The 27,916-nt window shown below is 32.2% G+C and overlaps 4 protein-coding genes across 7 annotated transcripts; 2 read left to right on the top strand and 2 right to left on the bottom strand.

The window, feature by feature from the left end:
- Positions 1 to 1,047: 1,047 nt before the first annotated feature.
- Positions 1,048 to 2,514, top strand: LOC107931801 (uncharacterized). Its single transcript, XM_016863739.2, has 2 exons — positions 1,048 to 1,482; positions 2,030 to 2,514. The coding sequence occupies exons 1-2, from the start codon at positions 1,120 to 1,122 to the stop codon at positions 2,171 to 2,173; spliced, it is 507 nt and encodes a 168-aa protein (XP_016719228.1). The 5' UTR covers positions 1,048 to 1,119; the 3' UTR covers positions 2,174 to 2,514.
- Positions 2,515 to 6,653: 4,139 nt separating this feature from the next.
- Positions 6,654 to 8,506, bottom strand: LOC107931760 (LOB domain-containing protein 21). Of its 2 annotated transcripts, none has more exons than XM_016863690.2 (2): positions 7,903 to 8,506; positions 6,654 to 6,880 (listed from the first exon to the last, which is right to left on the bottom strand). In XM_016863690.2, exons 1-2 carry the CDS (start codon positions 8,306 to 8,308, stop codon positions 6,780 to 6,782), a joined length of 507 nt encoding a protein of 168 aa, XP_016719179.1. In that variant the 5' UTR covers positions 8,309 to 8,506; the 3' UTR covers positions 6,654 to 6,779. The 2 variants fall into 2 exon arrangements, with proteins under 2 accessions (XP_016719179.1, XP_016719180.1); XM_016863691.2 differs by having other exon boundaries at positions 6,654 to 6,884; positions 7,903 to 8,502.
- An 8,637-nt stretch (positions 8,507 to 17,143) lies between these two features.
- Positions 17,144 to 19,307, top strand: LOC107931842 (U-box domain-containing protein 1). The gene has a single exon (XM_016863799.2). It carries the CDS (start codon positions 17,211 to 17,213, stop codon positions 19,182 to 19,184), a length of 1,974 nt encoding a protein of 657 aa, XP_016719288.1. The 5' UTR covers positions 17,144 to 17,210; the 3' UTR covers positions 19,185 to 19,307.
- On the bottom strand, positions 19,275 to 24,535 carry LOC107931841 (UTP--glucose-1-phosphate uridylyltransferase 3, chloroplastic). Of its 3 annotated transcripts, XM_016863798.2 has the most exons (17): positions 23,690 to 24,535; positions 23,429 to 23,609; positions 22,680 to 22,829; positions 22,131 to 22,292; positions 21,883 to 22,055; positions 21,737 to 21,803; positions 21,503 to 21,666; positions 21,246 to 21,404; positions 21,083 to 21,174; positions 20,900 to 20,994; positions 20,720 to 20,797; positions 20,522 to 20,617; positions 20,378 to 20,452; positions 20,205 to 20,296; positions 19,958 to 20,120; positions 19,764 to 19,824; positions 19,275 to 19,621 (listed from the first exon to the last, which is right to left on the bottom strand). In XM_016863798.2, exons 1-17 carry the CDS (start codon positions 24,376 to 24,378, stop codon positions 19,509 to 19,511), a joined length of 2,610 nt encoding a protein of 869 aa, XP_016719287.1. In that variant the 5' UTR covers positions 24,379 to 24,535; the 3' UTR covers positions 19,275 to 19,508. The 3 variants fall into 3 exon arrangements, 2 of the variants coding, with proteins under 2 accessions (XP_016719287.1, XP_040959738.1); XM_041103804.1 differs by lacking the exon at positions 22,680 to 22,829; XR_001693309.2 differs by lacking the exon at positions 19,275 to 19,621 and having other exon boundaries at positions 20,233 to 20,296.
- Positions 24,536 to 27,916: the final 3,381 nt, after the last annotated feature.

Here is a 27,916-nt window from a genome sequence, read left to right as displayed (position 1 = left end):
TAGTAAACCACATGTCCCTTGTGATTCGAGAGCCGTCAATAAGGGTATCTTGCAGTCTAGGTCTCCTTACTAGGTTTATGATGTGATCTGATGGGATGTGGTTATAAGGTATATGAATAACGAGTGGCTACAATCTTGTCAAGCAAGGTACCTCTTTTCGACGAGGTATATTGTTTGACGAGAGATTTCAAGTGGATAGGTGATTTGGCAAAAAATATAGATAGATTTCATAATTCTTAGTTTTTATATATCATCGCAACACTTTAATAAGAGGATAAATACGTTTCAGTGCATTCGAATCGACTGACAATAAAATGTGCTTTATTCCCATAGACAAGAATCAAACCTCGATCTCATAATTAAAGTATGAGATGAACAACCACCAACCACCTCATGATTCTATTTACTAACTATTTCATTTATTTAATAAAAATTATAGCTTTGGTCCCTATATTATACACAAAGTTGTGAATTGATGTATTATATTGTCAATCCAAATAATTAACTTTTTTAACAGTTTTGATTCAAATAGTAATTTGAATTTTTTTTAAAGAAATATTTCAACCCTTAATGTTAATATCAATTTTTTTATACTGAGAATAATATGTTTAAAAAGAATCTAGTTAGTGTTTTAATCAGAATAGTTAATAGTTTTAGGGTTAAAATATACCATAAGTCCTTATATTTTTCGTAAATTTAAAATTTTCTCTCTATACTTTTATTTTTAGGAATTTAGTTCTATTTTTCAGATTTCAAAATTCAAGTCTAACTATTAACATTGTTAAAATTATTTTATTAAATTTTAGTTATATTATAATGTCATTTTTTAGTTATATAATTATCAAGTGAATATTTTTTATTTCAAAATGTCATATTAACAAATTTAGCAGTGTTAACAATTGAACTTAGATTTTAGAATCTAAAAAGTATAGGGGGTAAATTTCAAATTTTTGAAAAGGACATGAACTTATGCCAAATTAAAGTACATAAACTAAATTGAAGATTGAAGTATAGTAAAGGGACCAAAACTAAAATTTTAACCAAGATAAACCCGATTTCAATGAAAACGTTTAAAAACCTGCAAATTTTATCCAAAAATTCCAGAAAAAGGTAGAGCCGATGGGGAGTCACTCAATCATCACCAGTATTAGCTCAGCCCCACCTTCACTCCCTCTCCGTTCTGTTCCGGCGGTCGTTTCATTCTCCGGCCACCTATCTCACCGGAAAACGAGAGGACTCCTTCTCTATCCCCAGACCGCAAATGCATTCTCCAGCCCACTCCTCGTGCATGCTCCGGTAGTTTTTGCATTCTCCAACGACCTGTTTAACCGGAAAAGGAGAGGACTAGAGGTGGTGACACGTGCGGGCGCCAACACCAGCAGCTACGTGTTCGCGGCAGTGTTCCCGCTCTCACTCCTGGCTATCACCATCTTTACTTCCATCAAGATTGCTGATAAGCTCGACGAAGACTTCCTAGAAGATGTAAGAGTCTAAAAAAATTCATTTATTTTTTTCCCTTTTTACGGGATTTTCGAATTATACTACTTTTTTGAATTGGATGCTTAGTTCTTTGGAAAATTTGAGTTTTTCTTGAAGTGGAAGTCTTATTTGGATTGCTTAATGAGGGAACTGGTAGTCTCAAGAGTTTGTTACTGTAATGCCCATTAGGTGTTTGATAAATTTTCACAATGGTTCTGTTTTTGACATTCATTAAAATCTTTGGTGTAATATAGAAATCTCAATTCATACCCCAAACCTGAAAACCTGGTTCGATTTAGCTGAATTCAAGCTCCACTCTATTCGATTTGATCATAAAAATCAATAATCCATGCTTGTCTAGCTTGAACTTAAATTCATCCCAACTTAAACTGACCCGAACTAGAAATAATTCGATTCCAAACCTATAATGATTTGACATGAAATATCTGAACTTCAAACCTGATTTACTTTAACTCAAAATAATCCCAACCTGAAATTGATTCGAACTTAAAATGATTCCAATACTTGAATCGTGGTTTTTTTTATGCAGATCTCTATAAATCAAGCAGTAAAGGAGGCAGAGGACGAGGGTGATGATGGTGGTGATGGTGATGATGATGCTATTTCATTGGAGGAAATAGTGCAAGAACCTGTGCTTCCACGTACTCGAAATCGTCCCAAGAGGGAAGTGTAAACATCCAATTTCATAATCTGTATTAATTGTATAATTCTTTTTCTGAGTGTAGATTAAAACTCCTAGAAAGTGCCATTGAACAATGTAAATTTGCCCTTTTGGGAGGGGGATGGGGAGGGGGGGGGGGGGGGAGGGAGAGGGGGGATACATTGAGCTCATTTTGGTTGTTGTTGGAATTTTGTCACATAGCATGTGAATGAAGAAAACAAGTATTGAAAGCTTTTCCTTTGTTTAGGAGTCTGATTCGGTTTAACTTCAACATTAATAAAATTTAATGTAATTATCGGATAATGGTGCAGTATATGATTTGATTGAAAGGGAGGGATATTTTGCCTTGAAAACTTATATTTGTTAATGTTAGGCCAAATATGCTCTTTATTTATAAATATAAATAAGTAGATTAGTAATGTTTTGGTAATGTTGGCAAAGATTGAGCGCTTGGGATCTTAAGTGTTTAGGTTCGAGTTCTATTATGTGTATTTACATATGTGAGTTTTTAGTCTAGGTTTTATTCTGGTTTAAGTCTCATTATCAGATACTAAATGAGAAAATAGATGCAACTGCAATATATGATTTGATTGAAAGGAAAGGTTATTTTGGCTTGAAAAATCTTATTTGTTAATGTTAGGCCGAATATGCACTTTGTTTATAAAATATAAATAAGTAGATAAATAAGGGTTTGGTAGTATTGGCAAAGATTGAGAGCTTGTCTGTTTGGGATCTTAAGTGTCTAGGTTTGAGTCCTATTGTGTGCGTTTACATGTGTGAGTTCTTAATCTAGATTTTATCTCACCATATGTAATTGTTGGTTCGAGTCCTATTGTGTGCGTTTACATGTGAGTTCTTAATCTAAATTTTATCTCACCATGTGTAATTGTCGGATGCAAAGTAGAATGGTGCATTATATGATTTGATTGAAAGGGACGGATATTTTGGTTTGAAAATTTTGTATTTGTTAATTTTGGGCGGAATATGCACTTTGTTTGTAAATATAAATAAGTAAATAAGTAATGTTTTGGTAGTGTTGACAAAGGTTGAGGCCTAGGATCTTAAGTGTCTAGGTTCGAGTTCTATTATTTACATTTACATGTGTGCTTTTTCGATCTAGATTTTATTCTGATTTGAATCCCACCATAGTTTGAATATATTTTGAGTATCAATTCTTCCATTTTTTTTATAATAGTTTGATTCTAGTTGTAGTTATACAAAATTGTTGATTCTAATTATAATTCCATTTGTGCTTGTATCAATTGAGTCTAGTTGTAGTTATAGGAATTACTCGTATTTGCTAATTATATCTGTACCATCGAAAAATGAAAGTAGGATAATTTGATGCTCAAAGGAATTACGGAATTTTCGTCACTTTACTGTGTTCAAATTTAAGATTTATGCCTTACACTTTAATTTAATATAATTTGGTCCTAATGTATAGGGGTGAAGCCAACTTATTTTTTTGAGAGGGCAGAATTAAGTTACATATTTTTATAAGGATTAAAATGTAATTTCATCATTTTATTAATTTATAGCTTTATAATTTTTAAACGATTAAATTAAAAATTTATCATTTTTAGGGGACCAGAGCCCTTACCAAGCCATCGATACTAGCTCTGTTAATGTCATTTGTTAGCTCAAATGTTTAATACAACTATTTCGATTAAAATACATATTTGGACTTAAAAACATTTATTTTCAACTCATCTTGCTAGCATGATTTTTGTTTTACTTTATTCGTTTGTGTTGGATTGTGTGGTTTTAAGAAAAATCTACTTTAATATTTTAGCAGAAATAATTACGGATCTTAACTATTTAAACTAATAATGATATAAAAATAAAAATAATTAAAATTATGTCAAATCAAAATATATAAATTAAAATATCGAATTTAAGTACAGTAAAACTGGAGTGGTTTTACACTCTTCTATAACTTTTTATACGGTTAATATTTTAACGATTCAGTCATTTCATTTATCAATATAATTTTACTAGTCATGGATGTAAAATTTTGAACCGATTCAATATCTCTATCATATTGACATAAAAAAGTGTGTATATCAATATTCATTGAACGGTTGAAATTTTCTTTACATTAAACAAAGAGTTAAAATTTTTTATTTTACGTCAAAGTTGACGTGCATAATCTATATGAATGGAGCATAAAATAAGACAGTTGTATTGTTAAAATATTAATAATATAAAAAGTTACTGAATGGTGTAAAGTGTAAAGTGTAAACTTACTTTAGTTTACACCAATATTTGCATTATAAATATTTCCGTTGATAGTGACTTTGTTAATGTCATTAGTTAGCTCAAATGTTTAATACAACTATTTCGATTAAAATGCATATTTGGATCTTTACTTAAAAACATTTATTTTCAACTCATCTTTCTAGCATGATTTTTGTTTTACTTTATTCTTTTGTGTTGGAATGTTGGTTTTAAGAAAAATCTATCTTAATATTTTAACATAAATAATTACGAATCTAACTATTTAGACTAATGATGATATAAAAATAAAAAATTTAAAATTATACCAAATTAAAGTATATAAATTAAAATATCAAATTTGAGCATAGTAAAACGATCACAACACCATGCATAAATGCTTAGCATAATTAAAAAAATATTTTATTCTTTTAAATTTTAAAATAATGTTTATATTTCTTTCTTTAAAGTTAAATAATATTAGGTTTAAATGCAAATTTGACCTTCAAATTATATCTCCTTTTTTACTCAAGTAATTAAAGTTTTTTTTTTGTTAAAAGTGGTACTTAAATTTTTAATTTAATTTAATTTTACCCTAAAACCCGATACCATCGAATAAGAACATGAACATCATTTTTTTTACTAAAAGTACTTTTAGGTACTTAAATGAAAAAAAAAAGAGTATGATTTATATGCAACTTTGTAATTAACCCTAAAAAATAATACCATTGTCATCATGTAAGGGGATTAGCAAGAGTTGTAATGTGTCTATACTTTGAACCGAGCTTATGTATGATATTAATACATTTTATATTTGTCTAAATCTAATTCGGCTCATAGTTACTAAAATTTGCTTATATATGTAAATGGTTAACATAAATCAATTTCAAATCACCATATTATTGTTTATTTTTTAAAAAAGTATTTATGTAATTTTAATTTTAATATTTAATAATTTTATATATTTATCATTTATTAAAATTTCAAATATATGCAACTTAATATATTTTTTAAAGAGAGGAACCCATTTACATCGGTGTAAAATTAGGGTGGGTTTACACTCTTCCATAACTTTTTATACAATTAATATTTTAACGATTCGGCCATTGAATTTATCAATATAATTTTACTAGTCATGCATGTAAATTTTAGAACCGATCAATATCTCTATCATATTGAATAAAAAATGTATATATTAATATTCATTGAATGATTGAAAGTTTTTTACATAAAAAATTAGTTAAAAATTTTTATTTTACGTTAAATTTGACATTCATAATTTATATGAATGGAGCATAAAATAAGACAGTTGTATTATTAAAATATTAATACTATAAGAAGTTACGGAAGGGTGTAAAGTGTAAACCCACACTAATATAAGTGAATCCCTCCTATTTTTTAATATTTGCATTATAGATTTAATTTTTATATGTTGTAAATTACATAATATAATATAATATAATATAAACTTAGAAAATGGGTTGGGTTAGATCGAACTCAAGCTTTGAATACTTAAATCCGAATATAATCCATATTTTAAATAAACTTAATTTTTTTACTCAACCTCATTTTTGAAGTCTAAAATTTTACATAATACTTTAAATTTTGTATAAACTTTCGAACTTGAACCAATAACCCGGAACTCGAACCGGTGTTACCACCATTACCTTTGCCTTCATAATTCATCAGCAAACTTTTTACAATGGTGACGATGATGATGGGTTTTGATGGGTGCATGTTAATGTTGTGTAATACAGATGCTGCCTGCCTGTCATGTACATTTTGGTATACTGAAAATGACACAATCATTTTGCCCTTTTTTGGCTTTATCTTTTTATATGTTCAGAATCAAGTAAAGGATGCATGTGAAATGTCTTATCATGCTTTACTGCTATCATATTGGAATTTTCTAATTTTGTCCTTCAAATTTTAACTACAATTTTAATTTAATTTTTAAACCATTCAATCAACCTCCTTCGTTTGTTAGATTTGGCATTGAATGTGTATTTTGATTTGTCGTGAAGCAAATTATTTCATGAATAATTTGATTTTAATGCTAGATTTTGAGATAATTTTCAATAATTTTAAGGGTTTGATAGAGAATTTTTTTCAAAAAATAAAATTTCTAAAAACATTTCCAAAATAGTCCGCCACTGATTTTTTTTAATGTGTTAGATTCAAGCCCTTCATGTGTTGGTGTTATGCACATGTTTTCAATTTGATTCATGGATATTAAATGTACTTCACGTCAAATTTGAGTTGATATTTAACGCTGAAATTAATAGAAAGACTTAATTGATATAATTAGAAACAAATTTAAGGGAGTTGACAATATAGCCTTGGTCTCTAATAAATAGTAAATTTGCTCAAATCCTTGGTCCCTCATAAAATTACAATTTATAAATTAATATGATTGTAAAATTATCTTTTGGCCCTCCAAAAACTTTTTTCTGCCTTCATCCCCGGATATGATGTAGATGTTGTAACAAATTCTTAGCTTCATCCCTGACTACAAATAATGGTTGAACGTGGAAATATGATTAGCATTGCATGGAAGTTTCAAAAAATGAAAAATTGAACTCATATTGCGAACGAAGCAACAATAGGAGTGATAAAATTATTGTTTATTAAAATCATAAGGTGTGATGTGATATGATGGTTATTCACGTTATCTTTTAATTATGTGGTTGAAGATTTTATCTCTATTTATGAGAATAAACTATATTTCAGAGAGCACACTATGACTACCCCTACCCCTCTCCTTTCTTTGAAACTTTCCCTCTGTCAAAGCTTTCTAGGAAATTACCAGGGGGAGAAAGGACAAGGTGAACAATTTGGAGGGGTAAATGTTAAAGTCATAATTAATGCTTGCTGGGGGAAGAATTAAAACCATGAAAACTGAGCAACACCATGTGAAGCAGTACCTGAAAATTAAGGCAAGCACTTTGGGCCTACATTTTGGGGATTGCCGAAAGGACTTTGTATAATTTCACCAGTCCTTTGAAAAATAAAAACTATGTTTTATGACAATTCCTCTGCAAATTTTGCCCCACATTTACTTCAACCCTTTTTATTTTCGTATATAATTCAAAGTTAATCTTGAAAACTCGACTCAATTAATTTGAATTTGAATTTGACTCAATTTAATATTAAGAAGTTAATAACCTTAACTCGAAATCAATTTTTTTTAGGGGAGCTGACATTAAGTTATACATTTTCTAATATTTTTGAAAGGATAAATTATAATTTTATCATATATTAATTTAAAATTTTATAAATTTTAAGGACTAAAGTAGCAAATTCGAAACCTTAAATCTAAAATGAGATTAACCAAAAATTAAACCAAACCTGAATTGATCCAAACCAAAACCAACATTTTTTTTTTATTTCTCGTGCAATTCAAAGTTGATCATGACATACATATGGAATTTGGGTAAGATCATACATATGTGCATCTTGGTTCACTTGATATGATGAACTTTGGTTAAAACTATCCATGAATCCACCACAAGCAACTAGGAACTCACCTAAACCTGTCATTGTAAGCCGGTCAAGTTCCGTACCAGCAACACCGGTCGAGTAGTTCGCAGCGTACCGAGCCAAACGAGCTCTCGCGAGGGCCAAATCGTGTTGAAGCTCGATCATCTTCCTTTGCAACAAGGCTATGGCACCTATGCAACCGTAGACGGGGTCACAGAGCCTTGCCTCAGCTTCGTAAACCAAGGAGTTCACGGTGTCCTCACGCTGTTCTTCGGGAACCTCGATCAAGATCTTGCTCACGTTGCTAGCTCCGAAAACTTTATGGACCTTTGCGAATTTCTTCGGCTCGTCGGACCGGAAATAGGGTGCGAAAATGCAGGTGGGACTGCACCTCCTTTTCAAGAGCTTGCAAGCTGCACAAGAGGAAGTGGAACGTGGCTCATGGCTCCTCATGGCTTCATATGAAAACAACTACAAAGACTATATATCTTCAATATCTTATCTCTTATCAAACTACCATTTAAATAGACCATAGCTTTATAAATAGCAAAATCGTAACACTTTTAGATATTATATAAATTTATGGAATTTTAAAAATATATTGATCGACTTAGGGGTGAGTTTGGTTTGGTTGGGTCGAGTGTTTTGAATTTTTCGAATTTCTTATTGTAATCCAGTTCAGTTCTCGGTTTTAGGGGTTTTTTTAACAAAATGAGTTTTTTTTATGGTTTTTAGATTATTTCATAAAATTTCAAAGTTTTTTTATTAATATTTTTCTAATTTTTTTCAAGTAAATAAAAATAATCAATAAATTTTATGTGGTATTTTTAAAAATATTTTTATATAGATCTTTTAAATTATTTTCATTATTTTAAATATAAAATATTTATGTTTACTTTATAAAAAATTAAAATTAATAATGAATTAAATAAAAATGACATTGGGTTTGGTTCAAGTAACCACGGATTTTTAAGTTATATTTCATAAATCGTCTAAACACCTTGTTTTAGGTTAATTTTTTTTTATTTTTCTTGATCAGACCTAGGTCTATTAGCTCTGTTAGCTAGAGAATTGTGCTAATATAAGTATTGAATATCACTCAATACATTTAAAATTTTATTTTTCAAGCCTCCTTCAGATCTTAGCTTTAAATGCAAGTCTATTATAACGTCATTTTTTTTACATGACTACTAAATATTTTTTTTTAATTTTAAAATATTACACCAATAAAATTTTAACAGTATTAGTGATTGGACCATAATTTTACATTCGAAAAATAGGGAACATAATTTTAAAAATACCTTTTAATTTGATTTTGACTATAATTCCAAACTACAAATATGAGGCTACAAAAATCTTGAAAACATCTACTACAACATTTAACTCTTGAAAGAAAGAAAACAAAAGAAATTATTTTGTTTTTACATATGGTAGAAAGTGGGGGCTAGAAATAATTGTTGATGGGGTCACCATTATAAAATATTTATTGGTGAGGTTTGGTTGAGAAATGATTTTTTTTTTGGGTACATTTGGCTTAGAAATGATAGTTCATAAGATTATATACATACAAATAAAGATTGATATATTCACGAGATTTGAAAGAAAAGCACTTTCACAATAAAAGCATTGAGCTCTAGAGTGGTTGCTAGGCCCTTTTTCATCCCCACCATGGAAACCTAAATACTCCACATAACATCAATTAGGAACCCACATGCATTGTCACTCCCTGATATACTAAATGGAAAATGTCTCCAGCTCGAATCTTGTAAATAGAACCAGCACGATTTAACTTTAAATGTGGTTGGAATTAGGGGGTGAATAAAGAGGACCGACAGTGGTCTTGGTCTCTTAGATAAATAAAAATTATTTATATAGTACTTTTAATTTTTATGAATTAATATATTGGTAAAATTATATTCGGTCCCCTCAAGCCTCAAACAAATTATACTTTTTGGGTATTCATAGATTAATAGTGGAAAGAAAAGATTGGAATTCTTTGAAAATAAGGTTCTTTTTTCTTTAATTGTGGAGTTTATTTTCAATTTTTCCCATAATAAATTTAAAGGACATCTTTGGTAACACCCTAAATTTGATCTAGACGTTATGGTCGGATCTTGAAGGTTACACTATGTACTCGAAAACTAGATTATTCACTTTCTAAACCATTGCTTGTAAAATTTTTTTGCAGAAATTCATTTAGAAACTTAGCTATAGTCTAATAGGAATTTTTCAAAACATTCATCTTATTTTACAAAACTGAAAATTCGAATCATTATCTTGGTTACCTTTCTGAAAGCTTAAGTAATAATTTGTTTTGCAGCGAAAAATCCATCATTTTGTTTATTTGTAAAAACAAATGTCAAATTTATATTCTAGAAAAACATATAGTTTGTCCAGGGTAATTGTTGAAAATGCCAAAATAAAATCCAAAAGAAACTCCAAAAGTTCGTAAAGTACAAATAAAATTTATGTTGACCGACATATGCGAAAGACCAATCTGAGCTCCTGAACGCCGCCCATCCCTAAGTCCACGAATTACATGAGAAGATGAAATGGATGAGCTATGAAGCTCAGTGTTTAACTTAACTCAAGCATAAGTAAAAATAATACAATAAACAAATCAGAATATCACAGAGAATTACATCAAATTCAAATAAGCAAAATTAAGCATACATGGTTATGTCAATGCAGTATTTCCAGAAAACATAATACAGATTATTCAGAAAACTGCCCACCCAACTCCGCTACACATCAATTAGAGTTCCCCAGAACTTGTCCATCCAAAACGCACCAACAGATAATTGTTAACAAAGCCACCAGGAATAATGCAGATAAATTGTCAAAATATGTGGTCATGCCACTATATTTCATATGCTAGAACAGGTATGTGGTTAAACCACCAGATATACATGTCAGAATATGCTCCTTACCATATCATCCCAACCCCATGTAATGTGACATGACATGCAAATACGAAATCAGAACAAAAGAATGTAGAATATGCAGTCTTATACAAAAAAAAGAATCAGTAGGCATGGGATTCCATGCTTTATAGAACATATATGCGTCAAATATTAACCATACCAAAACAATTTCGCCATAATGTCACATGCATGATCATATAACAGGTTCATATATAGTTAGAATAACATACTCAGATTTCTCGTGCTCATATATGAACATAGTAGAACAAAAAGATGCCAACGATGAGTATGGATTTATAGATCAGATATGTCATTTTACAAAACTTAGCATATTTTCATAAATTATACTTACAACACTAACATACCAGACGATTACTTCATAACCATTTTTCAGATACAAAAAGATTGTTATTCCAAAACCTACATTCGAACAAGTCTGCCTGAGGTGGGCCTATACGCCCTAACCTATTAATAGAAGGCATTCGACCTTCGTAAGCTAAATCATTGCAAACCAGCTCCTAAATTGATGTTTTGAAAACTTACCCTTGAAGAGAAAAGAAATTTCCAAAATCCTCAACTCGCCGGAAGTGTATAGCCTTACGATCCACCCCTAGCAGAATCGCAACCATAATTAAATCGACAAACTTTAATGGGGAAAATGCAATCTAGATGGCGGCACGATAGAAGATAAGGTGGCAATGAAGAAACATCAGCAAGGGACGACAACAAAAGAAGATGGCAACAAATGAAAGGAAAAGGAAAGAAAACGTCAGAGAAAACAAAAAAAATGGAAAGAATGAGGATAGTGGGAAGAGAACGGGAACAAAAATAAAATTAATTTGACCCACACATTGACTATCTAGGCGGCACAATAGAACAGGAACAAAAATTAATTTAATTTTAGCAACAACAAGATTTGGATTAGGGACACAAAGGTAAACTAAAGCCTTATCACTAAACCAGTAAACTTATTATTATTAATAAACTAACAATAATAAAATATTACCCACATGTAAACAACCAAACGAAGGAACAAAAATAATAATAATAATTAATGGAAGGAACTTAAACATAGGACCTCAAACACTTAACCAAAATATTTAGCCACTAAACTAAATCAATTTACATATTATGATTCTTACAACATTTATTCAAAAATAGGATGTAACCACTCTTGGTTCACTAATCCAATTTCTACTAACCCGATTTTTGGGATGTGACACTTTTTTTTAGGAAAAGATGCATTCATTAAAAGAATAATCAAAAAGTAAGAACCTTACAAGCACAAGGGATAATTGGATCACTAACTCGAGTAAGTAAACTCACCTTATACACTCGACCCTACCGTCCAACATCCTCTTATACATCACCATGCATAACGTTGTGTAAATTATCCAGAAACAAAGAGAGGGGGAACACATTACATTCCATGTGGTTTGCATGTAACAAAGCTACACCCCCTCTTTCTTTTTTATACTTTAGTTTACATAAGAAAATAATCGCTAGACTTTTTTTTACCAATCCTTCGTTAATATATATTTTTATTTGGAAAGAAAATTCAAATTTAATAAATTTTATACATTTTTAATTTAGGTTAAAATTTGCTACAAGGCTATGTATTTTTAGTGCATTTGGAATTTAGTTCCTCTACTTTTATTTTAGGAATTTAGCCTCTATACTTTTTAAATTTCAAATTTCAAGACAGCTGTTAATACCATTAAAATTCTTCACTTAAATTTCACTGGTATAAAGTTTTGAAATTTTTAAAAAAGATACTCGTATAGTTGTCAAGTAACAAAAAAAATAAAGTTATAATAAACTTGAATTTATTAGAAGAATTTTAATAGTGTTAAATAATTGGATTTACATTTTTTAAATTCAAAAATATAAAAACTAAATCTCTTGAAATAATAATAGGAAGATTAAATTTTAAATATACAAAAATATAATAAGAGGATTAAATTTTAAATATATGAAAAATATAGATTATTGAAAAAGACATTACTTGCTTAAATTTACTCAATCCGCCATATTTGATTATTGAAAATGTTATCAACACAATTTTACACTTGAGAAAAAGAAATCATCAAATCAGAAGAAAATATAAATTTATTTGGATAAAATTTGGGAATATTTAATTTTAAATAAATAAAGTTGGGTTTTTTTAGCAATCAATGTTTGAAGGAATGAGTTAGAAAAATGTCATTTCAAACAATCTGTGTGGTAGGGAAAGGAGAAAAACAAAAGGGGGCAGAGATATGATAATGCTTCCAATTAGCCCACTTTTGTCTTAATGCCTGTCCTTTTCTCAAAACCCAATTTTAATGGGTACCATGTTTGTTAATGGTTGGATTAGATCGGGGTTGCGTATGATTTTAATAATTTTATGTTTGTTTAATTTCGATTTGATTTAAAATATGAGCCTAAAATTTTGTTTAAATTCGTTCGTATTCGTAAATGGATAAACCCAAACCCATTTAAACTTGTCCATGATATTTTTATTTTTTTAAATGGCTAAACCTAAGCCCATTTGTCCAAATTTCAATCAAGTCTTCGAACTTGGACGAATAGCCCGACCTTTTTCTATAGGTATAGGCTCAGATATCAAACAAGCGATGATTGACAAGCGAAAAAGGCTTGTGCTTCAAACAAGAAAAATGCCAAATGGGCCGGCCCAATAATTGTGATATATTAGAGATGATAGAAGATTCACTCTAGATTGATATTTTTTTTTTGAATTTAATGTTTTAAAAACCAAACTGATGGTAGAATATATAAGACTACTGATTTCTGTTTTAATAAGCTCAACCATCGGTCTACCAATAAATAAATAATTATAAAATATTATAAAGTTGATTCTATCAGTCTCAAATGATTCACTCAGGAACTGTTTCAACCTTTTTGTCCAGATTGGTATACTGATCAATTCCTGATCCAACCAATCTGGCTAGACGGTCGAATATGGTTCCAACAACATTGCTCGAACTATGACTTAGGTTTTAAATTAGTATCCAAGCTTCAAAACATTCTATTTGAATCTTCAAATACCGGTCAATTCATGATCCAACGAATCTGACTAAACGATCCAATATGGTTTCAACAACATTGCTCGAACTATGACTTAGGTTTTAGATTAGTATCCAAACTTCAAAACATTCTATTTGAATATTCAAATGATCAATATAGTATCAATTATGTCTTTCTTTTAATCTAGCCATTATCTCAAACGTTAAATGCCAATTGGAATACAAGAGCAATATATTTAAAATACATGGATCAAATTATATACAAATATATGCTTAACATGGATAATTTAAGTTTGACAATTATAAAGAAAAGAAAAAGAAAAAGAAACGGTCCCCATAAATTTTGTTGATAGTACTTTTTTTAACACATCATGTTTAAGTTATCTATACTTATAGATACCCAGGTGTTTACAATTTAATTCATGTCCTTCAAATATATTGCCCACTAAAGACGACACCGTGGAGGGGGTGGCAGGGCCTTGACTTTCCTAAAAATAAAACATTTCAATTCAGTCCCTTTAAAAATAATAAAATTACATGTTAATCCATGATAAAATTGAAGTTTACACCCCCTCAAAAATCTAAAAAAAATTTGTTTAATCAAAATAAAATAGGATGGAACACCCCATGTTAGGCAAAATAAATGTCAACAAAGTAAAAACCTATTGCCCTCGGCAAAATCTAGGCTTTCATTTCAAAGCAATAGAAAATAGTCAAAATTGGAGTTTTATTTTTCATGTATGGTCATATCATTTTCTCACACTACTTTTAAAAAAGGGAAAAGAAATTGGGACTCTTCATATAATTTATTAATATTTTGAAAATTGATACCTTTTAATTATTTTTAATATTATTGTACCAATCAAGTCATCCTGTTAGTATAATCGTTAATTTAAACGTTAAATATTATGTAAAGTGAAGCATATTTAAAATATATACACGTCAATGCAAAGAGATAAATAGGGTCTTAGTCCTCATAAAATAATAAAATTATTTTTTAATCTAAAAAAATTATAATTCAATTTTAGTCCTCTTAATATTTTCTGCCTTTGCCCCAAATTTTTGAAATTTTTAATTAAACTCAAAATTTAGTATTGATAAGATTATGTCCTTTTCTTAATGTTCTGAAATACTTATGAAAATTTGTCTTGACATACTCTAAGCTGGCCTATATCTTACACTAAATCTTTTACATTATACAAAAAACAAACAGTGATCTAAATTAATTGTCTGGTCTGATTTTGACAAAATAAAAAGCCAAATGGAATCTTCCAAAATTAGTTGAAGACTTAATGACTTAGTCCAAATTAAGAAACCAAAGTTGGAGATTTTGTTTTTTTTTTTATGTATTTTTTAATGTTTTTTTATTCTTATAAGACTGCTAATCATATAATATTCAAATCATGACATATGACTTTCATGTAATGAAAATTCAATTCAACTTTTAAGAAACAATGGATTGCCTTTGTGAAATTATTTGACATTTTAGAGTTGTTTGGTTGTTTTTTTTTTCAACTCTATGAATGTTTTAGATGAATTCAGAAATTTTAATAGGGTCGGAATTGAATAATAAAATTGAGTATTTTGTCAATTTTGAAGGGATTAAACATGTTTTTTTCATTTTTAGGGATTAAAGTGTAATTTTACTATAAATTAATTTTTAATTTAACCATTTTATAGGAGACTTAAATAGCAACTTTACCCTTGCTTGCTTTTTTTAAATTCACCACTTCTATAGTGTGATTGTTTGAACTGGATCTAATCAACTGGTTGAATTGAGAATTAATCGAGGTATTAATCTCGAGGAAGATATCAAACATATTGATTCATGAACTAATACAAACCCGATTGAATGGTGCTAAAAAAACCAATGGAAACAATTTTCTTTTTGTGTATATATTATATGTAGAATTATATTTTTGGGGTACTCTCGTAAGAATCGAATCTTATGTCGATTTATATGCAAATTATGTCTACTCCTAGTGGGCAAAAGTTAAGTTGAAAAGCTCAATAGTAATTGTAAAAAAGAGAATTTATGGTTTTGATTCTTCAACTATGCTCAAATTCAGGATTTAGTCCCCATAATTTAATTTGGCATAATGTGATCTCTATATTTTTTTATTATATAATCGGATAATTTAAATAATTACCGCAGTTAATTATCTTGATTAAAATATTGGCATTTAGTAATCCGTCGAACTCTATGGCCCCAAAAACTAGAAAAAATTGTAATTATATCTCTATAAAGGATGAAATTATAAATTAATAAACATAAGGGAAAATTGTGCTTCCCCTCAAAATGAAAATTATTCTATTTAGTCCCTTCAAATATGATAAAATTATAAATTAATTCATGATATAATCTATATTTGACACATCAAAAATTTATAATTCAATTTTGGTCTCCTCTAAAAACAATTTATGAATTCGCCGTCTATAGTATTGGCTCCAACAAACTAATTTAAAGATGGCAACGAGTCAAGGCTAAATGAATTTTTACCGCCTTGACCGCAACTTTATATATATCCCCCGGACATAAGCCGATCATGACATGACCTGAAATCAAATATTAATTTACATGCTCGAAACCTAATTAAAAAAATCAAAGCTATACCCAACTTCGACCCAACTTGATATACCACAATTTTCTTTTATCAAATAAACTAATAATTATTAATTAACCATTTTAATGATACTATTAATTATTTTCTAAGTATAATTACGCTAAAACATATAATAATATAAATTTTATTATCATATACTTTAAACTAACATTATATATGGAAGGATATTTTGATAATTATCTTGAGATAAGGTCGGACGGGTTTTTCCTAAACCCGACTCGACTAATTTAAGAAATTAACCCGCACCTAAACCCGATTTCAAAAAAAAAAACCATATCAAATTAGGTCAGGTTAGAGCTTTTTTGACATCCCTTTATATCAGTAAAATAAGGAACACTTCAAATCCAACCTGACATTTTTAACGTCAAAGCAAACGATTATGACTACAGAATGACCTGATTAAAATGATACTTTAGTTTTAAGATTTAATCGGAATGTTTAGAAGTTCAAAAACCAATTTAGAATTTACCCGTAATTCAGGGACGTTTAGTGCAAGTAACCCAAAATAATTATTTTCAGGAAAGCTAACTAACAAAGAAAAAAGGACAAATTTCCGAATATAAAAAAGAATAGCAGAGAATATAAACCCTCCAAGTGGAAGCAGCCTAGCAAGTCATACTTCATCTTCTAACATTAAATGTACAAATAGAAGGAGTCAAAATTTCAGACAAGTTGTTTAATAATTTTTGTCTTAAATGTCAAACCAATATTTATTTAATTCAAAAGCTTAGTAATAAAACCTTTGTCCACATGAACTAAATTGAAGAACAAGGAAAAAAAAATGGGTTCTTCTATTTTTTTGCAATCAAATTCTTTGTTAGAATCATTGATTCATTTATCGAACGAAGTGAGTTCAATCGAAAAGCTTCCGTCGATACAAGTACGTAACGTTTCAACAATGTTACGAAGAATCAAAGTTCTTACATCATTGTTCGAAGAAATTCAAGAATCAAACAACCCGATGTTGCCGCCGTCATCAGTGTTATGTCTCAGCGAGCTTTTCTCGGTGATACGACGAGTTAAATCGACGATGGAAGGGTGTAAAAACGGTAGTTCATTATGGGGACTTATTCAGACAGAGAGATTGTCTAATCAATTTCATGTCTTTGTTAAAGAAATTGCAAGAGCATTAGATATTTTGCCATTGAGTTTACTTACTGTTACAGTTGATATTAAAGAACAAATTGAGCTTCTTCATAGACAAGCTAAAAGAGTTGAATTATATGTAGATCCTAAAGAGATTCAAACAAGAGATGTTCTTCTTACATTAATGGCTTCCGAAAAAAACATGTTTGATGTTGAGACGGTGAAACATGTTTTTAACAGTGTTGGATTGAAGACAGTTTTGGACTATGAAGAAGAAATGTCAAAGCTTGAAGATGAAGTTCATAAACAAGCAGGTACTGGAGGGTTAATTGTGGTTTCAAATATAAACAAACTGATATCACTTGTTTCTTATGCTAAATCTATGGTTTTTAATGAAGAAAGTGAAGAAAATGATGTTAGACAGGTTTCGGGTTCGGTGGGTAAGAGCACGTCGGCGTCGTTTAATGTTCCGGATGAGTTCCGGTGTCCGATATCGCTCGATTTGATGAAAGATCCGGTGATTGTGGCGTCGGGACATACATATGATCGGAGTTCGATAGCTCAATGGATTAATACGGGACATTATACATGTCCTAAGAGCGGGCAAAGGTTGATTCATATGGCTTTGATACCAAACTATGCGTTAAAAAGCTTGGTGCATCAGTGGTGTCAAGAGAATAATATTCCGTTAATGGAATGCTCGTCAAATGCAGAGTCGGAGAAAAAAACGTGCGAGAAAGCCGTCGATCATATTTCCGCTACCAAAGTGGCGATTGATTCTGTTAAAAGAACTGCAGAGTTTGTGGTCGGGAAATTGGCGATGGGTTCCGTTGATATTCAAAGACAAGCAGCTTATGAGTTACGGTTGCTTGCGAAAACTGGGATGGATAACCGTAGGATAATTGCTGAGGCAGGAGCTATACCGTTTCTTGTTACGATGCTGAGCTCTAACGATCCAAGAACCCAGGAAAACGCTGTTACTGCATTGCTTAATCTTTCGATTTTCGACAACAATAAAATCTTGATCATGGCGGCCGGAGCTATCAAGAATATAGTTGATGTTCTCGAATCAGGAAAAACGATGGAGGCACGAGAAAATGCAGCAGCTGCGATTTTTAGCTTGTCGATGATAGATGACTTCAAGGTAGCTATCGGAGCTCATTCTCAAGCAATCCCAGCCCTCGTTGCGCTCCTTAGAGAAGGAACAACGACTGGAAAACGGGACGCTGCAATGGCATTATGCAACCTTGCGCTTTACAATGCTAACAAACTGAAAACTGTAGCTGCCGGGGCCGTTCCGTTGCTTATTGAATTGTTGATGGATGATAAAGCAGGTATAACAGATGATGCATTGGGTGTTTTGGCCCTGCTTTTAAGTTGCCCACAAGGGCTCGAAGCTATTAAAAAGAGTAGACCTTTGGTGCCTCTTCTTATCGATCTTTTGAGATTTGGATCAGCCGAAGGGAAGGAAAACTCGATAACACTTTTGCTCGGATTGTGCAAAGATGGCGGAGAGGAAGTCGCGAGACGGCTTTTGATAAACCCGAGAAGCATTCCTTCGCTTCAAAGCTTGGCCACTGATGGTTCACCTAAAGCTCGAAGAAAAGCCAACGCGTTGCTTAGATTACTCAACCGATGCTGCTCACAATCTCATAATCCTATTGGATAAACATGTAACGTTCTTTGTCGAGTGTAAATTTGTCAATTCTTGATTTTACTTGCACAATAAGTTTCGTTTCAAAAACACGAATTCTAATGATTATATGAATACAAATTTCATTGATAGAACTTATACATTGTTCGTTTACATTTTTCCGATAAGAAAAAAACAAATGTATGCACATCAAGCTAATACCGGTAAACTCGAATATTTACTAGTATAGGACAGGTTAAACTTATGTTCAACCGATCAGAACTAAAGTGGTTGAAGCTCAGTGATAGCGAACAGTGATTCGCGTAAACCAAAGAGTTAATCATTGGGAGATGATCTTTTTTACAACTCTACCAATTCCAGCAAAATGTGGCTGCCTTTGGTATCGTATTTCCAGAACCAACTTCCGTTATCCATCAGATTCTGCGGAATCAGGTCCATCTGAACGACTAAACCTGCAATCGAAGTGAATGACGTAGATGAGTTCATGAGAAAAACCGTGTTGAAATCAAGATCGTTCTATAAGCACAACGGAAAATCAAGTTTCTGAAATCCACCAATGCTAAAAAAAAAGCCGATGCATCGAATTATGCAAACCTGAATCTCCAGCAGTAATCTTCATTTTATAGCCATCTGGGACTTCAAATACATGATTTCCCTGCATGAAGGAAAAAACCGAAATATGAACAGAGTGTGACTCAGAAAACCGGCTTGAGTATGAACGGACAACACCAATTAAAATAAGGTACTGAGACCCGGGTTTAAATTGTTTGATGGTTATCAGATTTAACCTGTATGATAACATTGTAGGCCTCAAACTCGGCATTTCCGTGTAATATAACCTTAAGTGCCTCGGAACGGTGAATGTCATGCTTCCAATAAACGTTGTCTCCGGAAGTCCAGTCAATTCCGTCATTCAGGACCGTTATGTTACATAACTTACATCTTCCACACCTGCATAAAAGATGAACTCAATCTTGAACCCGAGAATCAATTGGTACAATCTTTGAAGATACACGAAAGCATGCAATACGAAACCTGTGTCCGTGTTGTAATATCAGTTCACCTTTGTCATCGATCCTAGTCGAGCCCATAATGTTTTCAGCTACAATAATCATGCTCCCATCGAGCTGGAGGAAAAGAAAACCCCGTGTCAGTGTAAAAGATAATGATATAGCATTACTAAAACCATTCATCGAGATATTTACGACCTGAATGTTTCTCCACAAGAACTCTGCTACTTCGACTTGTAACTCCGAGCCCTTAGAGATGGAACCTCCGCTAAACTGAGAAACAGAAGAAAGTGTTATTACACCAAAGGAAAATATGAGTTGCAAAAGCCAGAATATACTTGCTTTCTGCCTGGTGACCTCCCAAACTGGTCCGAGTGCGGGATGTAGAAAGATGAGAAACGGTGGTCTGGAGTCAACGTATTTATCGTTACTTTCAACCTAGGTAATATGAAAGAACACGATAAGCTCAATAAACCCAAATAGGATATTTGTAGTTAAAGCTTGGTTCTGGAAAATGTTAATAGTTCTTATAGGAAATACCTCGGGAAGATCAATATCGCACCATGAAAGAAGATCATAAGCATTCCGCATGATATCCAACAGTGAACCTTCAGGAGTCTGCATATAGAACCGGTTTTCCCCGGAAAGACAATTTAGTATCTGAAATAGTTTAATTCGATATAAAACAAGGGTGCGAAAGAAGAATATTCGGAAAACTACCTGGTGAAGTGAGGTGTCCAAAGGTTTTCTTTTCTTCTTAGCGGATGATGTGACCCTTCTTCGTTCGTTATAAACAAGAAAAGTATCCAAATTATCTGTAGACACACGTAGCAGCAATGTAAAACCAAATGATAACATGATATCAATGGAAGAAGTCACGGTTGAACTCAGATAATACGATACCTTCCACACCCTTGAAACACCTAGATGGATATGTATTAAGAAAATTATCCGCGATGTTTTGCATAGTGCACTCAAGCCTGCCACCGGGAACACTGCAAAAAAAGGGCGGTTTAAAAGTTACCAAAGAAAGAGCTATCCCTGCGAAAGGATAGAAGCCGAGTACCTGTGCCGGTTTCCAAAATAATCCGTGTATACAATCGACTTTTTCGTATTTAAAACCATTCCGGGTAAACTTCTTTCACTTCTACTCGATGCAACTAACTCAACTGAAGGTAGATCCACGTAAAGAATGTTCGTATTAGCAGGGAACTCTGCCTGCAAACTTGATACAATGAAGAGAAATTTCCGAGTTTGTTACTTGATACAGCACGGAAATACGGAAGGGATGAATTAAAACTGAATGTATCGAACTTGGTGTACCTATTAGGTGAACGATGTCCGCTTGTGATTCCAAACTTATCAAATTCAGTGTATTCAATGCATGACAAACCGTATGCCCACTCCCCATCGAGGTTCTTCTCGATTAGAACATTGATTCCTTCCGTAGCACCCATGTTCCTCTTGCAGGACGCGAACCCGAGTTTCTGTTACAAATACTGATTCAGCAAACGAACTCAATCCCAATGAACTCAGGATATCTATTAACAAGCATACCTTTCCATGATGTAAACCAATCCCCGCCAATGCCAAGAGGGTCACATCAGTAGCAGCGACGACATTACTGCAAATTCTAAAAATTAAGCGACCGGTACATATCATATCATGCAAATAAGTTCCGATATATAATACATATGCCTAACCTGACTTGCCGAACGGTAGCACCTTTCCTTCCATGATCATAAAACCATTGAAAAACACCTTTATCGTACGCGAGTTTCCATATTACACCATGACCACCAGGCTTACATACAGGCACAAACGGTTTCCTAACCAGCCATTGTCCGTCTTCGGCACTTACGGCAGGGACTAAAGGCTAACAAAATTTATATGTACAAATTAATAACGAGCACGAATAACGGGATAGAAACAGACAGTAGAGAACTCCAACCTGTTCAAAGAGTCGAAAACTTGACCGGCCTCTTCCAAACCATCCGAGTTTTTCACAAAGCGAAGTGATATGTTCATGGTTGTTCTTAGCCGAACTCGTCATGATCGCAACAGGAGTGATGCATTGTTTGCCATATAGCTTGAAGTAAAGGAACTCTCTAGCCTTACATCCATGCAATAAAAACGTAAAAAACCAACACAAGTCTGGCACGAAAAAAGACATAAAAGCATTTGTGGTAAAAAGTACCATGGATGTCTCTATACTAGCCCCCCTACTCAAAAAATAGTCAAATTAGTCATTGCACATTAAATCAAAGAGCAAAGTGATCTATTAAAAAATTTATTCATTTCTACTATTAAAAACTGGCATACCACATATCAGTTTGATTATTCCATCAGCCACGCCAGTTTTTAACAGTGCCTAAAAATGACCAATACGCTCTTTGAACTAGGAACTAACTTGTCTATTTTTTTAGTAGAGGGAGCACAATTCAATCTGACCCATAGTACAGGGGCTTCTATTATACTTTTACCAAACATTTGTATATACCTGAAGATCTCTTACAAGACCTTCTAACAATGTTCTGCCACAATAAGGAAGCATTGCAGCTGGAAGACATTCACCAGTTTCAGAATCAACCAAACCAAGCCTATCAGCTGAACCTCCCAATGGATATATTTCACCTAAATCTGGCAAACCCTAAAACAGATCATATCTTATTATTCAAGCAAACTTTGTGGACATATCCGTATCATTTTACCTATAGGTTAAAATATGTCATAGGTCCCTGTACTCTTCACAAATTTGAAATTTAGGACATGTACTTTTATTTCTAGAAATTTAACAAGGTTAACAATTAGACCTGAATTTTGAAATCTAAAAAGCAAGACTTAATTCCTAGAAATAAAAGTACAAAAATTAAATTCTAAATTTACAAAAAGTATTAAAAATTTATGGCATATTTTAACCTTACCTAAATGCTCATGTAATGGCCAAATTCGAAAGTGTTCAAATAAAGGTTTTACAAGCGCCTCATAATACAAAATTAAGTGAATGCTAAAATGTTTAAAATATAAATGCTCGTATAAAGGTCAAACCTTTTCGAAAATGCTCATGGTTTTTCAAGCACTTCATAATACAAAATTAAGTGAATGCTAAAGTGTTTAAAATAGAACACATAAGCATATTAAAAAAGATTTGACCTTTTTAAAAAGTTTGACATTATACAAGTAATTCCTTGGTCCCTATTCGAGAATTTAGCCTACACATAAATAGAAAAACACTCCATTGGCGCTAACCTCAATTCCCCATAAAGCAGCTTGAGATGCATATTCAGTGTTTGATGAAAGGTCACAGCCAATAGGAGGATGAATTTCTAAAAACTGACATTCCATTGATTCATGTAAATGATTGGAATTGTTTATAGATTGAGTTTCAAATGAGGATTGTGCAAGTAGCTCAAGCACCATTATTTGATACCTACAAACAAAACAAAGCAATGTTAGTCGAAAGTCAGAAATTTAATAAGAAACGAAATGCGATAAAAATGAAAACTTTACCCTATAATTCCACCAATACAATCATAAAACTCTTCAACTTCACCTAAAACCTTCAACAGGTTGTTGAAGTCTTGTTGAGTGTCCTCACCCACCAAAACACCGCCGTTTTGATTCTCTCTTCCAACATTGCCATTGCCGCCATTGCTGAAGTCCCATTTTTCAATGATTTTGGCCAATGAATAAAGCGCCGTCTTCACTGAACTCATTTCCCTATCTTCAAAACCAAAACCCATGTCGAACACATGGTCTTGACCAGCTGCAACCATGGACTTAACCAAAAACAATTCGTTTAAGCCCAAACCGAGTGAACTCAAAACCTTTTTATAACCATGGGTGTTTAAAAAGAACTTGACTTTAGCATCAGAGTCAAGGATTTTGAGCTTTTGCTTGAGGGTTGTGGAAGATGAAAGCTTTAAACGAAGAGCTTTTAAGCGAGAGATTTCATGGTGGAAATTGGAGTCTGGAGCAGGCGGCGCGTACTCTATAGTTGCGGTGTATACGCGTGGGGCACATAGTGGTGGTGGTGGAGTAGAAGAGGAGAGAGATGGAAAGAAAGAAAGGGTAGGAAAAGGGTGGAAGAGAAGAGATGGTTTTTTGGGGTTTAAAGAGTGGAAAAAAGGGTTTGTTTTGTTATTATTATGGAGAAGAATAGAAGAAGAACAAGGTGTTATGGTGGTGGTGGCCGCCATTGATTAGAATGGGAAGAAAGGGGAGGGGGGAGGGGGGGATAAGAAGAGAATTTTGTGGAAGCATATACCGAGGATCATGCGGAGAAAAACTGGAAGTGAAGTTTGTGAAGAGTTGGGGTTGAAAACATAACTGTCAAACGGGGGGACACACGTACGTGTCTTGTTATGTGGGGGCTGTTTAAGAGGATCTAGTAATCAACCTCATCTCTTGTGATTTATCCTTTTGGATTTTGATTGGTTCATGTAAATTTTGTTGGGTTTTTACTTTTCATGATTTTTTTTGGGGGTTGCCCGGGGGGGGGGGGTTGTGTGTGTAGAGGCAGTGGTATTGGGCACACCACTCTCAAGGCCCTTTGGGTTTATTTCTCTAGGCTTTGGTTGCTGAGCTCAATCTTAGGCAATTTTCTAGGCTTTTTGATCTTACCATCAACTCTCAAGCATGTGTTCCTCAAACAAATAGTTAAACCCATTTTCATTTGTTTTATACAATATTGAGGGTGAGATATGATAATTCGGTTTAAACCTGTGTTAAATAAGTGTTTTACAAGAATTTTAATTATCGCTTCATATATGTCAAGACAATTTCATTTTCATATATTCATTGTTTATTTTTATTTTTAAAATACAAGTTCAAATAAGGAATTACAACATAAAATGAAATCATTGGATAAAGATTTGGACGAAAATTAGAAAGAATTGGACTAAAATGTATCATGGCATACACATATGTTGGGAGTAGAGTCCTATGTCATGGTCCATGTGTTGAGACTGCAAGTGACAACTATGAGTGCCAACTAGGGCAAAAAAATTCCAACCAAGTCACTAGAGGGTCATTCGAGAAACCAAGGATTTGGGCCTCCTAGAAGTGTGGGGAAGCTCCTAGAGATGAAGACTCTAGAAGTTTGGAGGAGTAATCGGAATATTGAGGCAGCTTAAGAAACCCTCTAGAATCGAGTAATCGGAATATTCGGGCCGGGCTGAGCCCGGGCTAAAAAAGTGGTACTCGAGGCCCGGCCCTTTTTCTAAACGGGCCTCAGTTTTTTGTCCAAGCCCATATTTTAGGCCTATATTTTTACCCGAATCCTCCCATATTTCGGGCGGACCGTCAGGCCAGGCCGCCCGGCCCATGAGCACCTCTAGTCTTGAGCAAAATCATTTAATTATGTTTTATTATTACTGAGAAACTTGCTCGTATTGTAAAATTATATATGGTAAGTTAAGTGAAATTATTTTGGAATGTTGCAAATCTAAAATTATATTTTGTGAATTATGTAAATTTATAGTTATTTGAAATGTTGGCAATTTAAAATAATTTTCATGTAAATAATGTGCGTAATGTGAATTAATTGTTTGATAAAGGGTTTTTTAAAAAGAAATCAAGAAATAGAGGATTGGACTAAATATGAATTTTTTTTTAAAGTCCCCAAATGCTTTTCAATTAAAATATTTCCCTAGTATTTATATAGGTGGTGCCATTCTTCTTAGCACCACCAAAAATTGACTTTTTTATTTAGGTAGCTAACAAGGCATGTTGGTGGCGCCATTCTCTTTGGCTCCACTAATTTTTACTCTTCATTTTAAGTCATTTACGTATATAATCAAAATAGAAAGTCATTTACATAATTAATCAAAATTTTAGGATAATTTATATAAAATTAATCAAAATTTTAATCTTCCAAACAGCTTCTGACTAGTCATAACCGACTTAAATAGATAATTTGAGATAGAAATTATCGTAGCCATCCATTAGGGTGAATATTACCTGTTGGATTGTTCTAGGGTTGCCTATAAACAGGGTTAGCATCCTCTCCACCATTTGTAGATGGAAGTGTCATCCAAGTGAGGTGTGAGCTTGAGAGTAGCATGCTTAGGCATACTTGTGAGTGTAGTTAGAGAGTTCATTTGTAAAGCCCTCTTGTATATATTTTCTTAAGTTTAATTCACTACATAGCATTCTCCTAAACTCTTCCTTATTCGTTTGATTCTCTCAAGTGCCATTGCCATTGTCAGTTTTCAAAAGGCTATACTTAGGCAACGTTGGCTTAAGTCTCACGTCTAAGGCCGTAAGTTGTGACAATCTGAAATCTCAGCCCATGACACTTACGCATTGTAATTGTGCATGATGAGACTCAAATCTAAATGCTTAAAAACCCAAAATTTATGTCTTAACCAAAAATGTCTAAGGCGGGTTAACATTTGTTGTTTCTTGTATAGAGTCTATTTTTTAATATTTTTAATATATATTTTATATAATATAGGTTTTGATACCAAAGGATTTTGTATAAAGATATTAACTCAAATTCTATTGGCTTAATTATTATTTGATACCTGAGTTTTACATTTTTTTCCAATGTGGTATTTGTGTCTTTTGGTTCAATGTACGTGATACATGTATTTGACAAAAGTTACATATTTTTCCACTCATAGAACTATATTAATTTTTTAGTGTTTATTTCAAATTTTAGGGTTAATTTAATTATAATTAATTACTAATATTATAATGTTTGAATTTTCATAATTTTGTTAATAGAATAAAATTACAATTAGCTATGTTTTTTTTAAATTATGTTTAATTTACTAAATACAATGTGATGATTATGATTTTACTTTTAATACTTAATTTATACATATAAGAGTTGAACTTAAATTCTCAAAATTTTAAATCTTAATCTTACTATTGAGTCAAAATCTTGTTCACAAGTTATAAGAATTATTATTGGAAAAGTTTATAGTTTCATTTGTTATAACTAATAATGGAATGAAAAGTTGGCAATCTTTTTATCTTTTTTGGATCGTGGACTAAATTTTTTTTTGATACAATACTTAGAAATACCTATAGTCTTTCTCAATCCTTAAATGGGAGGATAATACACGCTAAAGCACTCAAACTCACATTCTCCTATACTGACGACAATATCGATGCCTATTAAGCTAAAACTTAAGACTTTATGAACTACTAAATCACGTTTAGTCACCCCACAAATTCTCATTTCCTTCATGAACTTAAAGACTTTTTAGAGTGCCATGGAAATCTCTCGTCTACGTAGCCACCATGTCCATCACAAATAGAATAGACTAATTTTCACAAGACGCCCTCACATGGCAATGGCTTTGGCACTGACTAAATGAATTTCCAAAATTGACGGTGGAATTTGGACTTTAAATAAATAAAAAATTGCAAGTCAGTGTCTTATTACGCAATCTAAAAATGCAGCTGTTATTTGAAATTTGGTTAAAAAGAATTTATTGATGCATGACACAATCTGGACTTGGTCTTGTGTAATTTTATTGGTTTAGTTGTTTTGATTTTTGAGTCATAATTATTTAGTATTGTTAAAATTGTGTGACTCGAATCCTGTTTGATTCAGCTTAAAAAGTTAGAGGTGTAACTCGCTTGTTAATTTAAAAAAATAGAGAGATAAAATAGGGGATCTATGGGGGCGAAGGTTCAAGGGTCAAACAAGTATAGGACTATACTTCTTTTATTAGACGTTTGGTCCCGTTTGATTTTACGTCTTAGTAAGGACCTTGCCACATA

This window comes from Gossypium hirsutum, chromosome D10, assembly GCF_007990345.1.
Source record: "Gossypium hirsutum isolate 1008001.06 chromosome D10, Gossypium_hirsutum_v2.1, whole genome shotgun sequence".
NCBI classification, from domain to species: domain Eukaryota; kingdom Viridiplantae; phylum Streptophyta; class Magnoliopsida; order Malvales; family Malvaceae; genus Gossypium; species Gossypium hirsutum.
Note: the sequence above shows the minus strand (reverse complement) of the source record. Positions and strands in the feature narration are given on the sequence as shown.